Genomic DNA, 14,086 nt, shown 5'->3' with positions numbered 1-14,086 from the left:
CATTAGATCAAATGCATTTTTCAGCTTTAAAGGGGTTGAATTACTTTTATATTGAATTTATGTACCAGTGTTGTGCAGTATATATGTATATATGTATTGATGTTACCAATGTTGTGCAGTGTACAACACATATACACACAACATCTTCTCCGACCCGAAAAGATGATGAACTTTCAGTGTTATGTGCAGCTAATTGGACTCACAAGTCACAACTCTTGTTAACTGGCATAGGCACTGAAAATATTCCCTTTCCCTCAATGTCCAGCTTTATGCTCTGGGTTTATTTGTGGGAGAATCTTCATTGGAGGATTACATAAAAAAATAGATAAACCGAGGAAATAGCTAAATACACTTTCATTTGAGTGCTTAAGAAAAATGCATGTGACTGAAAACTCCTGGACAAATTTAGAATTTGGGTTTGGTTATGTGCCAGGAAGAGTCTGATCTTGTGAGGCACTGAGCACCTTCACTCCCACTGCATTGAAGTCTATGGGAATTGAGGACTCTGAGCATTTTGCAGGATTTGACCCTAAATTATTATATGCTCTTGTTTGTATCATCAATTCAAAACATATGAACCTGTGTAGACATAACATCTTACACACTCTCAACTCAGAAACTGGACTTACATGTATTTTGAAAAGACATTTTGATATAAACACATATGGGATTTTTAGAGGTAAACATACAGTATGTGCGAGGCACATTGTACAATTGAGCTAAGGCTTGGTCTACCCTTAAAAATTAGATCGACCTAGCTACGGTGCTCAGGGCTGTGAAAAATTTGGCACCCTCAGCACCTTAGTTAGGTCAACCTAACCCCCACTGTAGGTGCAGCTGAGGATTCTTCTGTTGACCTGGCTACCGCCTCTCAGAGAGACGCATTAACTACAGTGACAGAAAAAACCCTTCTGTCAATGTAGGAAGCACCTGTGCTACATCAGCATAGCTGCGGTGCTGCAAACTTGCCACTGTACCACTTGTAGTGTACACATAGCTTTAGTACCAAGTGCTAAAAGAAAATAAGACAATTAGTATTGTGTTTAGTGAAGGCAACGGCCACAAAGTAGGGTTGTTTTTTTCCTCCAGGAATTGAATGTGCTGCCCATGTATCGCGGCATATCTGCAGCAAGATTTATTCATAGTCCTGTGTAAACTAGTGTATCCTGGGGGTCTCAGATACTGTATGTACTACACAGAGGTAAGATGAGTTGATATACACCTCTGACTGTGACTGGGTTGGGCTGTCGGTTAAAAGTTTCTCTCAAGTTGTCTGCATTCTGCCCTAGTGTCTGTCTTTTACAGTAATGCTTTGTTTCTTAGCATGACCACAACCAGGACAGCTTGGTTCAGTGCAAACACTGTCTCTTTCAGCCAGAACATTCCTAATGTTAGCTTCCTTTTTATTTTCTTCCCTCCCTTCCCCCCATTGCTCCCATCTCAGGTTGGAAAGGCTGGTGGACGTCCTGAGGAAGAAGGTTGGAGCAGGGACCATTAGGACTGTGATCTGATTGAAAGCTCCAGCCTAGGGAAGTATTCACATCTGGTGACCAGGCTGCTTCATTCAGCACTGTGTAAACACTAAAGCCTTAACTTAGCAAACAGTTGTTAGAAGTGGGACACTCCAATGACATTCCAGACTGAGATAAAATCAAATCATAAATGTTTAACCACTTTGCTGCTGAGTTGTGTTATTTGTCAAACTGTATCTCTGCAAACATGTATTTGCTTTAAGCAGCTGTATTGTGGTATGGTCAGTGAGTATTGTGGAAATCATTTGTGTGCTGTTTTAACAATAGTCTCTTCGCTCAGTTAACATTGTCGGATTGTAGTTTGCTGCACGGCACAGCCCGGCCATGTCACATATGGCCTGCTTCAGGGGCCAGTCCTGCAAAGTGTAAAGCTACTATACTATGTATCAATCTGCAAACAACTGAATATTTTAATGTTGAATATATTTCTTAATTGTAATAGAGGTTCAGATTCAGTGTTCTATGTTAATATCATGGAGATGTTTTCCTTCTAATGCACACTCATAATCCCTCTGTATTGTAATTGTTAATCAGAATTATGTACACGCATCATGGGGAAGGTAGACACATGGCTTTAAAAATAATTTCTATAGCTAGCACAGAATCCTACTCCAGATCCATTTCAGCTCCTTATAAACACGTATGTACAGTTAGATTTCACTAAAAGAGTAGATTCATTAATTTGTAAAAATGTAGTTACATTGATCAGTATTGAAGCTGTAGAGATGATTATTCTGATTGTTATATGTCACTCTTCTTCCCTCTCCTATGAAAAAAAATCTCTGCGGGGTTAATACTCCACCTTGCTGGGGCAAAGGAACTGCCGTTCACCTCCACTGTGTAAGGCACAGCCTCACCTCTTCTATATCAATCTTCTTACCTCCGCCTTTGAAATGGAAGCACTGAACATTCTGCTCAGCCCCCCTCATCCAGCTTTTGTGTGTTTCTGCTGTCTTCTCTCTTTAGTGATTGCTTTTATAGATGCAATGAAAAAAGAGAATAGAAGAATGAAGGAAAGAAATCTGCAATATGCGGAGAATCAGACTCAGGGTCCTTCTTTCTGGTCAGACACTCGGCATTCTTTGTCTGCAGACCTAGGCTTCTTTTGGTTTCAGTCCCCCAACTAGGCCACTTGCAGGGGAAGGTAGGTTTACCTCCAGCGCATAGTACTTGTTATGCCCCAGGAGATTCTGTGAGTGATTCCTAACCACCCACTCTGCCCAAAGTCAGACTGTGATTATTGCTTCTGAACCTCCATAGTCATTAAATCACGGATGACCCTTTCATGCTTCCAGACCTGGGAACTGGTAAAACCCTAGAGGAACCTATGACTGCTGCACCAGGCCCTACTTCTTCTTGTGCTCAAAGTGAGCCTGTCATTACTGTCTCGAGGATGCTGCTCTCACTAGATTGGAAGCAACTACTGCCCTATTCTAATATCCTTACTGAACCCCCAGTGGTGTACTGAGTGGCATGCCACATGCTATGGACACCCTTGTGCCAATACTGCTTGAGAGAAATGGCCAAATAAGGAAGGAAGAAGTTGTTGTCCATGCTTGAGTGACCTAGCCATCACTTTCACATTTATCTAGGTGTATCTAGAATTTTCCCCTTGATTCCCTCTTAAGAGTAGGGCTTCTGATTTTCAGTTTTAAGTGGTACAGCGCTCTTAGTACAAAAAATGAAACTGGTGTTTATCCAATGAACACTGGAAATGGTTACTTGTATCTAAGGAGTTGCCTACATGGAGCAATAATGTGGACTGTGGGGTGTGCTTTCTAAAGTGCATTAATGTATTACACCAGGGGTCAGCAACCTTTCAGAAGTGCTGTGCCGAGTCTTCATTTTTTCACTCTGATTTAAGGTTTTGCGTGCCGGTAATACATTTTAACGTTTTTGGAAGGTCTCTTTCCATAAGTCTATAATATATAACTGAACTATTGTTGTATGTAAAGTAAATAAGTTTTTTTAAATGTTTAAGAAGCTTATTTTAAAATTAAATTAAAATGCAGAGCCCCCCGGACCAGTGGCCAGGACCTGGGCAGTGTGAGTGCCGCTGAAAATCAGCTCGCATGCCGCCTTCGGCACACATGCCATAGGTTGCCTATCCCTGTAGTACACATTAATTGGTCCATGTAGACGTGGCTGGCGTGCACAAAAGGTTCCCTAGTGCGCTATGACATAATGCTGTTTGAAACAGTACTGTACTAAAGTTCACTAGGGAACATTATAAAGAAATTACCCATTACAGTATATACAGTATATATAATATACAATTACTCATTACAGTATATATGCAGTATACAGTATATATAATATGCATCACTCATTGCAGTGTATATAAAGAGACAGCCCACAAAAAAATCTACCCTGATTTTTGGACAGCTACATAAAACGAAAAAAAAAATGGCTAAAAATAACCCCCCCAAATGAAAAACAGACTCCCTAATGAAAGAGCTCCTAGTCCTTTACATGCAGACTTTACATAATCATGCTTCCATCCTCCCCTTGTATCCAGGAAAGTAGGCTTGATCATACAAGATCAGATCAGCAGTCATTAAGTCAAATATACTCTTTCTGGTTGTGGCCAATAGCTGATTCTTCAGAGCAAGATGATGACCGTCCATAATACAGTTGTGCCATGTTGTATATGAGGGAAAATTCCTTCCTGACTCTGTGTTACCACTTACACCATGAAGCATGAGATCAGATTACCTTTTAGCATGGATTTTTAGCACCTTTGTAGTGCAACTACAAATTACTTTTATTCATTGTTAAATTATCCATCACTTTTTTAAAATTCAGCTACGAATATTTGTCTTCTTTGGGAAAATGCTTGGGAAGGCTCCTCTAAATGTGAAGAACCTCTTGAGTTCTAATCCTGCCCTGCTACTGGCTTGGTGTGTGGCCTTGGGCAATTCACTTAGGGCCAGATTTTTAAAGGTATCTAGGCACCTAAAGAATCAGATAGGCACATAGTGGGATTTTCAAAAGTGCCTAGGTAAACTCCCATTGAAATAAATTGGTTTATGCTCCTGCTCCCATTGAAATGAACGGTTAAACCCCAGTGACTTCAGTGGTATGGGATCAGGCCTTTAATCTCTGTAGTGTTGGTGAATTCCTGGACCCATTAAAATCAAGGGGAGTTTTGCCATTACCTTTAATGGGGGGGCAGGATTTCACCCTCTTAAGTTTCCCCACCTGTAAAATGGGGATAGTAGTATTTTGCTTTTGTTTTTCCTCACAGAGTTGTTGTGAGGATTGATTAGTTAATGTGTGTACAGCACTTTCAAGGTGTAACATACTATATAACTGCAAAACAGTCAGGTTTTTTTAGTCTCCTTATTTATAGGGAAAGGATGAGGCTGTATCAGATTACATTCCGATAGTGGTAGTTCCTTTGCCACCAGTTCAGAGAAGGGGCTTGTCTTCCATAGGCAAAGACTATGACAACAGTAATTACTGGTGTAAGCAGTGTCACCATTACTTCGATGTAGCATGGAGATATATATGCATTTCATATCCCTCATGAGATTTTGTGCATTTCTCTGTGTGATCGTGCAGCGAGTGACAGCACTGGGAGCCATTCATGATGCATGCCATGATAAAATATGTAAATAGTGTCACGTTGTCTCCGAATAAGAATGTTATTAATGCTTTTCAGCACTGTAATTATATTCATAGTAAGCCTTCCCTAAGCCCTCACTAATTAACAATATTGTGACAAGTCAACTTTAACAGAACAGAACTGTGGCCCTTTAGTCATTTAGTACTGTTTTTCATTCAGCCCACAGCCAAAATCTCATAGCGTAGTTTTGTACATTGGTGTCAGGAAAGCTGCTGATAGTTGAAAAGTTCATAGCCCACTCAGTCTTGTTAGTGGAACCCTATAGATGAAATCAGTTATAACCCTCTTTAAATATATTCAGCTGATAGGTAGACTCATTAGTTAATTATTAATGTATGAGAATTTTAAGACTGCTTTTACAAATAAGCTATCACATTGAAATCATTTAACAACGTCAATGTGTTGTCACAAAGACATTCCGTTTTTTTCAAATTATAGGATATTTTATAAGATTTTCATTCACTTTAGTTTCCAAATTAAAATGGTTTCATAAAAAATCTTATTAGGTGACCTTGAATTGTAATTGCTTGAATTCACACACAAAAATGAAGTTGCTATCTAAATGTCAGTTTCTACATGCCTTTGTTTTCTTTGTTTAAAATAATGCCATATAATGCTGCTTTTTGTGGGTGCTGTGCCCCATGTTCCAGAATAAACAATTTACTGTGAGGCAGAGAAAACTGTTGCAACAAATGAATGGCAGTTTCTCTCGTACTATACTTGACAGAGTTGCAGCATTACATGAAGTACATCTGGCTTTTATCATTATGCCAGTTAACATAAGGTCTGTGCAAAATATTCCTTTTTCTTCCACTGTACTGGTAAATAAAAAATGTATTCACAAATCCAAAAAACTAAGTGTTTGTCTTGTTTTAGCTTGATCGTAAGTCAGCTGCTGGGCTTCAGTGATCTAAACATTTCATTCTTCAGTTTTGTAGGGAGCGCACGTGTTCTGTGAGGCTTTTAAACAAATACTTGGAATGGTTGAAAGATTTGCATTGCCAGTGCCTAGCTAAATATGTAGTCTTTAGAAAAGATGTGGTTTATTTTGGCACTGTTTAAAAAACTCAAATATTTTAAACATTTGTTAAGTTCAAGCTTGCACATTTGAACTAGCCCTATACATTCCAAAGTTGCATCTCAAGTTACCTGTCTCTTTGCTTTTTGTATTTTTAATCCCTTCATTAAAATAGTCTTTGTAAAGGTTTTTTTAAAAAGTAACATAAAATATTGTCATTAAACTAATGAGAGTCAAAATTCACTGCAACGGCAGACATGCAATTTCAAAAATGTCTTTTGGAATCTGAAGCTTCATGTCAGTGACCCAGATTTCTTCCTCATAGAATGAATAAAATATATTAGGGGTGTGATCCCACAGACCCTTCCTCGTAGGAGTAATGCTTACAATGGGTTAGTAAGCATTACCCATAGTACTTTGCAGGATCAGGCTATAAGCAGACAGTTTGATATGGTAGAATAACTTCAGAAAAAAGAAATCCTTCTTTTCTGTTTCCAACATGTGATAGGGAATTTTTTTATAATTTAAAGTAAAAAAAACCTAAGCTTGCTTTGAATTTTCTGGTTAATTTGAACCTGAACTTCACAGTGAAACTCAAGAGATGAAAACCACTGCAAACTGAAACTACCATCTTTCATGTGGCTCTGGTTAGAGGTAAAACTTAATTTTTGCTCTTAAATATGAAGTAGAAAGACTCTTCTGTTTGGCTAGTTGGTTGGCTTGTGTTGGGTTTTTTCCTCAGTATGATTGTACATGGAAGTATACCTTTGTTTTGTTTAAACCCTACCAGGACCCCAATTCAACAAAGCACTGAAGTTAAGCATGTGTTTCAGTGCTCTTCTGGATCAGAACCCAAATGCAGATGGTCACATTGAGCTCTGGGGAAACAAGTACAGCTCCCATTGTCTTCGAGTAGAGTTTAGCATGCTTACTTCAGGGTTAAATTTGACCCAGAGATTCTAACTGCCATAGGCCCTGACTCCGTGGGTGCTTCAGGGCTGGAGCACCCACGGAAAAAAAAATAGTGGGTGCTCAGCAACCACCGGCAGCCCCATGGATCAGCTCCTCCCCCTCCCCACAGCACCTTCCGCCCGCCAGCAGGCCCCGATCAGCTCCTCCCTCTCTCTCCCAGCACTTCCTGCCCACCGGTGATCAGCTGTTCAGCATAGTGCAGGAGGCACTGGGGGAGAGAGAGGAGTGGGGCAGGAAGAGGCAAGGGGAGGGGACAGAACAGGGTGGGAAGAGATGGGTGGGGGGTTGGGTGAAGGGATGGAGTGGGGACGTGGCCTGGGGCAGAGTGGGGGTCGAGCCCCCTTCCCCACCCCCCACCCCCCGGAACTTAGGAAGTCGGCACCTCTGCTAACTGCATTACATTAGAAAAGTTCATATGCATTCAAATTGGTTTTGTGCATAATACAGGTGTTTTCATTGTCATGAGATAAAATAGCAATATGTCTAATGGAACAGGCCACTCCCAAGTTCCAAGAGGTTGTGCTAAGGAGAACATATGATATACAGTGTCCAAAGAGAGGAGATCCATTTATTAATTACATGAACTTTCTACAACTGATACTTATCCAAACTATAAGTAAGTTTGCACACTATATTCCCAGATAAAATTGAAGAAATAACTCTTGTTATCCCAAGGAGTTCAGAAGGGTAGAAACTCTAATATGGTGCATTTGTCACAGACAGATATTAGCTGACCAAATTTCTGAAGCAAACCTTTTCAAAGAGACTTCCATAAATTAAAATGCATGAGAAAACAAATAAATAAATAAATAACCACTGCCTGGGAACTGCTCTAACTTGCAGATTGGAGACCTAGAGTTTTATTTTTCAGTATTTGACTTTCACAGATGTAGTTTTATTGTTTCACAAATTCTTTATGTGGCCCAATGGGTGTGTTCTCTATATGCTATTTATAAAAATCAATCTCTGTAATATGAGGCCACATACTGATGTCTAAGCAGGATTTCAGCTATCAACAGGTCAGAATCCCCTTCCTTTCAGAAAATAAAACAACTGATTTCTCAATGTAGCCATTAAGTTTACTTGGTGAATACACTTTACACTTTATTAACCAACAAAGCAACAGTGTATCAGAGTATACTTCTATCAGAATATACTGGACCAAAAAGAGAGTAACTAATGGTGAGAAAACTGCATCAGCTCAGATTTTGCATTACCACTATGCTTGATATCTTAACATGTCCAATAGTAGTAGTATTTTTGTTTCATCCACTTCACACATTGGAGCAAATTTTACTTTCACCCTCAGATTCTAACATAATAAAGCTAATGAAGAACAGGAATATTATCAATGAAGATCACTAAAGACTAGCAATTGCACTGTGCTATTGAAGAAGATCAAGAACTGACAGAGATTGAAGCAAGATCAGCTACTGCATTGCTGCGTCAGTTTGTAGTAATATGAAATGCAGAAGGTGGAGGATTTTATGCTATGACTCCAGTGTGTTTGAAAATAAAGGAGTGAAAGACTAATATGTTTGTGCCTGGTATTGATAGAAAATATGTTGATACTTAATAAACTGGAAACATTACTTGTTCATCCTTGTAATAATATTTCTCCTCTGGTAGTGCCAACATCAGTGAGTGATTATCTGACACATAAAATATTGGCCATGTAAATTAGGCTTGTGGAGGTCAGATTAACACTTCCTCTGACTTTTATAAATCCTCCTATTTTGTTTACTTGGGGTAATTTTTCTTCCTGTTTTCAATTCACTTTTCAGTTTGTTCATCAGAGCAGTGTATACCACTAGAGGCCTTCTTGGTAAGGAGCCTCTGAAGCCAAAGCAGTTGATCAATCAAAATTAGTTTTAGCAAGAAACCAATGTTGTGATAATGAGTCTTTCAGAGTCTGAACTCTCTTCTATGTCTGATATACCCCTAGTCCTCTTGTTTGTAATCCTTGCTCAATCGCCAGTTCATCCATTTTGTTTTAGAGGGTCTTGACCTCTAAACAGAATATTCCAGAGGTTTGGCAAAACTTGGGGCAGATTACTTTGACCATCAGGTTTCCCCCCTTGTCAGTTATAAGAATCATGATTAACACAATAGTTTGTTGAGGAAAAACTTAAGCAGTTCTTTCACCAAAGTCGTTTTTTGAAATATAAAGTCAAAGAATGTGAGAACAGTTTTATTGCCAACCGATAACTTTCTGTGCAAAGATGACCATAAAGTGCAGCAGTTGAAAATGTGGACATCAAAAAACTCACTAAAAGTGTCACTTCATAACTCATGAAGGTTTATGGTGCAAAGTCTAGAGCCAATCTCCCAACTACATGCACATCGGAAAAAACAAAGCACAGTGTCGTGTTGGGGTGCTGCAGAAATTGGTGTCTGAAGCAGGCACAGTAAATCCTGGAGTTTCAGGGAGTGTGGAAGTTATGCCATTAGTGAAGAGGGTGCATCATCTGTGCTCCATGCCAAGCCATATCTGCCCCTGTGGGCACCAGCATCACCAGTAGTCCAAACAGGGGAGAACAAGAACCATGTTGTGTTCTTTGGATCCAGGCCTACAAGCAATCAACAAGTGGAACACCCAGTCACTTCAGTTCAAAGGGAGGAGAATGTTAGGAATTCCGCAGTTTAAAATCTGAATGTCCAGAAACTGGACTCTTTCCTATGGACAAGCAATGTGCTAATCCATATAGCAAAACTACTCCATTAACACTGAGGAAATGCACTTGATACAGAAAGTACAAGTCATAAATTAAACTTCATCTGGAGAACAACCCCACAGCTAACCACACAACTTGTGCATGAGTACGCAAACTTTGTCTATTTAAAACTTAAAAATTGGATGAAAAGCAGTTGGAGACTTAAATAAAAGTGGCCAGCTTTTCAGAACTGCCGAGCAAACTGGTAAACCCCACTGAAGTCAAAGAGACTTGCAGGTGCTCTTTTACTTAGATTTTTATGTGGATGTAGGAGTCTATTTTCAGGCACCCGGGTTGAAAATGTTGGTTATCTCTGTTCATTTTCTTGATTTACTTCTTATTTGATGAAGCTGGCAAACCCAGTTCCATATTTATAATAGAGTAGTACTTTGCTAATTAACATTTTGCTGGTTCATGTACTTCATAATTGGTATAAAAAGCTGTCAATCTCTCCACAGCTTCTCAAAGATTGACTAGCTGGAGGTTGCAGTGAGTCACCATATTATTAAGGCTTCCATCCTATAAAACACTCACTAGTATGTTGTGATGTATTATCATAAATAATTAACGTTGAATTCTAATTTTAAAAATATCTAGTTCTTATATAGCATTTTCTTCAGTAAATTTCAAAGTGCTTTACAAAGGGAGGTAAGTATTATTATCCCCAAATTGGCAAAATAAATCCTAAAAGTGCATTTGGTGATCTATTTGCTTGCTTACTTATTGTGTTTATTCAGGTAGGGCCTTAACTGAAACCTATTGAAGTCAATGGGAGTCATTCCACTGATTGCAGCTGGCCAAGAAATAGGTGATTAGAGCCAGATTTTACTCTCTTTCTTGATGTTGAGTAATACCACACTCCATGAGTAGCCCCGTTGAGACTGGGCATGAGGAAGGGTCGTAGAAGCTGGCCATTACTAGTTTGCAAACTTCAGTCATTCACAATTACCTCACTCCATCATTAGTGTTAGTTAGTAAAGAAATATTGTATTATTAAAGCTCTCTATAGGTCTTACTTTTGTCATTGTTGATTATTCGTTATATTCTATATTGTGTTCATTTGCTAAGCAATTAATACATCCTCTCCTAATATTTCTCAAGCCATACAATTGGATTAACAAATATACATCAAAACTTGGTAAGTTTCACGCACTCAGGGCAAGAAAAATGGTCTTGGTTTCATTTAATTTCATTATAGACTTATAATAAACTACTAGGCCAGACTATGACTCAGCCTAACAAGTCTGTGCACAGTATCCTGCCAGAATTTGACCTTTGATTATACTCCAGGTTTTTGCACCTCCTTACTAGTGTGAATAATACATATATTGTTCCACATTATCAAACATTTATTAACCGCCAGAGACAGTCATCATAAAGTTCTCTGGAAAAAGTCCAGAAAGCTTCACAATTACACTGTTCTTTGATCACACACCTTGGAAATCTGTACCAAATTTTTTCAAAAATCTATGTGTGTTGCTTTCTCTTTATTTTGCTTGTCTACCCATGACAGTTTTATCTTCTAAAAACTCCAACAAGTTACTAACGCCAGCCTTCCCTCATGTAAATCTATGTTTGCTTTGTTTAATCAAATTATGCCTTTTGTTGACATGTTTTCAAGAATCCCACAGAATACTTTCCAATATTTCCATGCATTCACATATCTAACTGCCTCTTTTTGAAAAATGGTCTAATGTTTGTAATTATCCAGTCACTGAGATACTGAAAAGTCCTGCTAACATGATCAGCGAAGGTATTTCTTATTTAAGAGTTCACTCATTTGTATCCTCATTTCTTTTAAACATGTATGTTATCATGTGGACCTGCTATTTTGTCCCCTATTATGTATGTCTAATATTTTCACGGGTATTTACATTTTTATGCTCATATTATCTAAATCATCTCCTGCTAGAAGAAAATATAAACCTTGGTTTCGGTGCCTCTTCCGTTATATAGATGTATTTATTATGATTGATTATCAATTATTATAATATGTGTGTGTGGACGCTTAAAAAGTTTCTTTGCTTTCAGAGCTATTCCTCATTTTAAGTTTAAGGAATCTTTCTCTGTTTGGTAGGATTTTTCAAAATGAAAAGAACATTTGAAGTGCACCTATTTTCTTTACATTTAAGTGTTTTTCTAATTCACTCACAACTGGGAAATCCAGACTCCAAATAAAATTTCATCTAGGTTTTCAATAATCACAGCATCCTTGCAGGTATATCGGGGGTTGTAGATGGAAAGGTGATCTCTAAAATAGCAACGCCCAGCCCACAAGGAACTCAAAAGATTAGGACAAGGACCTTAATGGGGGCCTAGAATTAAATGGATGGCAGTGGAGAGCCAACAATCCATTGTTTACAGCTAAGCTCTACAATACAATCGCATTTGCTCTGACCCCACAGAGACAAACACCTACAAGATATCTATCAAACGTTCTTACAACTACAATACCCACCTGCTGAAGTGAAGAAACAGATTGGCAGAGCCAGAAGAGTACCCAGAAGTCACCTACTACAGGACAGATCCAACAAAGAAAGTAACAGAACGTCACCTTCAGCCCCCAACTAAAACCTCTCCAGCGCATTATCAAGGATCTACAACCTATCCTGAAGGACGATCCATCACTCTCACAGATCTTGGGAGATAGGCCAGTCCTTGCTTACAGACAGCCCTCAAACCTGAAGCAAATACTCACCAGCAACCACAGACCACACAACAAAAACACTAACCCAGGGACCTATCCTTGCAACAAAGGAAATATTGTATTATTAAAGCTCTCTATAGATCCACATATCTATTCAGGGGACACCATCATAGGACCTAATCACATCAGCCACGCCATCAGGGGCTCGTTCACCTGCACATCTACCAATGTGATATGTGCCAGCAATGTGTCTCTGCCATGTACGTTGGCCAAACCAGACAGTCTCTACGTAAAAGAATAAATGGACACAAATCAGATGGCAAGAATTATAACATTCAAAAACCAGTCGGAGAACACTTCAATTACAGACCTAAAAGTAGCAATATTACAACAAAAAAAGCTTCAAAAACAGACTCCAATGAGAGACTGCTGAATTGGAATTAATTTGCAAAATGGACACCATTAAATTAGACTTGAATAAAGACTGGGAGTGGATGGGTCATTACACAAAGTAAAACCATTTCCCCATGTTTATTTTCCCCCCACCCCCACTGTTCCTTACACCTTCTTGTCAACTGCTGCAAATGGACCATTTTGATTACCACTACAAAAAGTTTTTTTCTCTCCTGCTGGTAATAGCTCACCTTAACTGATCACTCTCATTAGAGTGTGTATGGTAACACCCATTGTTTCATGTTTTCTGTGTATATATATATATCTTCCTACTCTATTTTCCACTGCATGAATCCGATGAACTGGGATGTAGCCCACAAAAGCTTATGCTCAGATAAATTTGTTAGTCTCTAAGGTGCCACAAGTACTCCTGTTCTTTTTGTGAATACAGACTAACATGGCTGCTACTCTGAAACCTGTACTGGTATGATGTCCTCTTGTTGGTCTGAAAGGTAGGGCTGCTGCATTGCACAAATTGGGGCTTCTGTATGACCTTCACAGTTGTCATCAGATATAGTGAGTTGCAGTTTTCTGACTGGTAGGTGCTGTAAGTCTAGATCAGTGGTCTCCAAAGTGGGGTACGCGCACCCCAGGAGGTGTACAAGAGGATCCTTCGGGGTGTGCGGCAGGAGGAGCACCGCCGGAGCAGAGCCACTTTTTTTTTTTTCGCTTTGGCAGTTCAGCCGGGAGTCCGAGCGGCTTTTTTTTTTTTTTTTTTTTTTTTGCTTCGACAGGGGGTGCGTGCTCAAAAAATTTTTACTGATGGGGTGCACGACAAAAAAGTTTGGGGACCACTGGTCTAGATAACAATGGCTAGTTCCTTATCAGAGAGGAATGGATACAATGGATGCAAAATGTTGATGTTACAAAACTGGACAGGACTGAACCCAGTCATCAAGCCCTTTTGTTCCTCTCCATTCCCCTACTGACTCCAACTCCTGCTCCCATATACATCCACCTGTGACAATCTTAACCAACAGCTGGTTCTATGGCTCTCTCTAGGGCCACCAAATGTTTTTGAAGACCTCCTCTTCGCCCCCCCCCCCAGCATTGTTCTGCTTCCAGCAACTTGCCAAGAATTAGCAGGGAGCAGATTGCTCTATTTCCTAGCTGAAATGAAGC

At 39.3% G+C, this 14,086-nt stretch overlaps 1 protein-coding gene across 12 annotated transcripts in view; it reads left to right on the top strand.

Annotated features, from left to right (window-relative positions):
• MIPOL1 (mirror-image polydactyly 1) overlaps positions 1–8,492 on the top strand; it is a 292,792-nt gene extending 284,300 nt beyond the window's left edge. For 11 of the 12 annotated variants that reach the window (XM_039535472.1, XM_039535476.1, XM_039535479.1 and 8 more), the window contains one exon: positions 1,445–3,404. In XM_039535472.1, coding sequence (XP_039391406.1) covers positions 1,445–1,511 — 67 coding nt within the window. In that variant the 3' untranslated portion in view covers positions 1,512–3,404. Of the gene's footprint in view, positions 1–1,444; positions 3,405–8,459 lie in introns of those variants that run through there. The other variant, XM_039535481.1, reaches the window with a different exon arrangement.
• The last annotated feature ends 5,594 nt before the right edge of the window (positions 8,493–14,086 follow it).

This window comes from Mauremys reevesii, linkage group 4, assembly GCF_016161935.1.
Source record: "Mauremys reevesii isolate NIE-2019 linkage group 4, ASM1616193v1, whole genome shotgun sequence".
NCBI lineage: Eukaryota > Metazoa > Chordata > Testudines > Geoemydidae > Mauremys > Mauremys reevesii.
Note: the sequence above shows the minus strand (reverse complement) of the source record. Positions and strands in the feature narration are given on the sequence as shown.